At 42.7% G+C, this 2,516-nt stretch overlaps 1 protein-coding gene across 1 annotated transcript; it reads right to left on the reverse strand.

Moving 5' to 3' along the window:
- Positions 1-478: 478 nt before the first annotated feature.
- Positions 479-2,203, reverse strand: cited2 (Cbp/p300-interacting transactivator, with Glu/Asp-rich carboxy-terminal domain, 2). Its single transcript, XM_067418653.1, has 2 exons — positions 2,002-2,203; positions 479-1,777 (listed from the first exon to the last, which is right to left on the reverse strand). The coding sequence occupies exon 2, from the start codon at positions 1,771-1,773 to the stop codon at positions 1,105-1,107; it is 669 nt and encodes a 222-aa protein (XP_067274754.1). The 5' UTR covers positions 1,774-1,777; positions 2,002-2,203; the 3' UTR covers positions 479-1,104.
- Positions 2,204-2,516: the final 313 nt, after the last annotated feature.

Consider the following 2,516-nt stretch of genomic DNA (forward strand, 5'->3'; position numbering starts at 1 on the left):
TCTATCTATTTTGAAAACCGATGAAGATGAAACTCTTCTGTGTTGGGATATTTCCACATTCCCTTCCTTTACAACATTCCAGACGATGACATTCAGGATCAGGAATGTCTTTTCGATACACCATATAGAGCAACCCGGTAAACGCGCACTCTCGCTCACATTCATATCACTTCAATAGATGTTTTTTAGGCTCTGATATACACACAAGCATCATGGAGGCAACATAGGCCGGAGTAGATGTCGAAAGGGTGGAGAGAAGAACAACTTGAAGCATCTGCTCACAGTTCAGTGAATCTCCGAGCAGCACAGGGTTCTGGTAAATATGGCCACTAAAGTTTATAGTACATTGCTGATTGAGACAATTACACACTATTATCTACAATCATGTCACATAACCACCAACATTATTTAGAATATGCATTCACTGACATCTGATATCACTGGAGGTCTGAAGGAACAAAACATGATTTTTTTTAAAAAGTTTTTTTGTCTGCTACATTAATACTGAACAGACCGGGCTTTCTTTGCTTCTCTCACTCTCCAGCCCCTGCGTATGTGATGCATAGCATGACTCTTGGGTGTCCGACCATCCTCATGCAAAACAAATCCATTTGTGTTACGCAACGGCGTGAACCAGCTGATAGACGTTTACTCTCGAATGGTTTAATTCCATGGCTATGCTATCGTTTGGATTTCAGGGTTCCCACACTTCCTGACCACTGAATTGACACGAATATGACTTTTCTAGTCAGTTGTGATTTGAAGGATTCATTTTAAGAAATAGGGTGAATTCAGGGTGATTGGGACACTTTGTCATTGAGATTACTTGGAAAAAGTGCCTCAATCACCCTGAATTCACCCTACTTTATTATTAATAGAAATAAAAATTTAATTATATTGACTACAAATTCCCATGACCATTTACTATTTTATTATCCCCATGACTTTTTTAGGCCTGGAAATCACAATTTTTAAAAGTCCCTGGTTTATCCAGAACTGTGGGAACCCTGTGTTTTATGGATCTGAGAAAACACCAGTAATATCAGTCTCATAAAAAAAGGACAAAGCCAGAGAATGAACAAAAAAAGGGGGAAAGTCGTGAGATTAACAGCTCACTCGGCTGGGCTGTTGCTTACAAACAAAGTCTGTCATGAAATCGAACTCATTCTGTCCCAACCAAAGCTCTGGCAGCTCCTTTATTCGGTCCAAGCCCATTTCTATCACCAGTGACATCAAGACCTCCTCGTCAATAAAATCCGTGTCGATAACGTTGGGGGGCAGCATTGCTGCAGGCATGTGGTGGCCAGGCAGAGGAACCCCAGACGTGTTCTGCTTAGCGTTACTGTCTCGGAACTGCTGTCCTGTCCCGTTTAACTGGTGGCTTGCGGGGTGCAGTTCGTGCATGTAATGGTGATGATGGGAAGGATGCGTGTGGTGACTGTAGTAAGGCGTGTTGAGCTTCTGCAACTGCATGCTGGCAGCGAGCTGCTGCCCTTGTCCGACAAACTGGGAGTTAAAGCGGGCAGGCAAGTTGCCATTGGGGATCCCTCCGTTTATATTATTCCCAGAGGGCATTGAATGCCGGATCCCGTGGTTTGCGTTTACATTCCCTCCCGCGTAATGCATGTGATCCCCCATGATAACGTTGTAATGTTGTTGCTGTGGAAGCGCGTTGGAAAACTGTCCCATTCCCATCCTGCGCGCGGAGTGCTGATGCCCATTCACAGCATCTGGGAACCGTCCATGATTCATTGCCATCATTCGGTCTACCATTCCCCTGGAAAACAGTTAGTAAAAGTTAATATAAAAGTTAATATATAAAAAAAATCGCGTAGTTAAAAACAGTGCCGATAAATCTGCAAACTTGCAAAGCGCATAATGATTTGGTTTATAAATAGTTCAACGCTAAACGAAGCTTGTGTGCAACATGCACGAGTAAACACGCACGCGTCTAACTGTGTCATGAACATTATTAAGCAGGTTAAACTTTGTAACCTTTACCTCTCTGCTTAAATCTGCTGAGTGCGTCGCACCACCGCAGTCGGCAACAGCAAAAAAGTAACTGACAATCCCAGAGATGAAAGAGTTTACAATCCCTCCTAATCCAAGTCAATAAAAAGCGTATGCTCTCCAAACACAGACCGCATTCAGCGCCAGCCTCCGCATCAAAAACATCACGAAAAAAACTGCTGCATGCTACTCGGTCAGCACTCATATACAATCAAGCCATGGGCGGAGCAAAGCCAACCTTCAATCTGACTACACTCAAGCCTGTGGCAAGCCGTTTTATCATGTAAACCGTTCCTCTTCCAACAAACTTTGACTATACCCGCCTTCCGATTACTGAGTTTCCACATATTCAGAATGTTTTTACTTTTCATTTGTAAATGCTCTTTCATGCATACTGTTAAAGACATGGATTCCCATGCTAAACATGGACAAATTAAAAAAATAAGTTGGATGTGTTTCCGTGTCAAAAATACTCCTTTCGGTTTCTCACAAGTTTCAAAGCGTTT

This window comes from Pseudorasbora parva, chromosome 15, assembly GCF_024679245.1.
Source record: "Pseudorasbora parva isolate DD20220531a chromosome 15, ASM2467924v1, whole genome shotgun sequence".
Taxonomy (NCBI): Eukaryota; Metazoa; Chordata; class Actinopteri; order Cypriniformes; family Gobionidae; genus Pseudorasbora; species Pseudorasbora parva.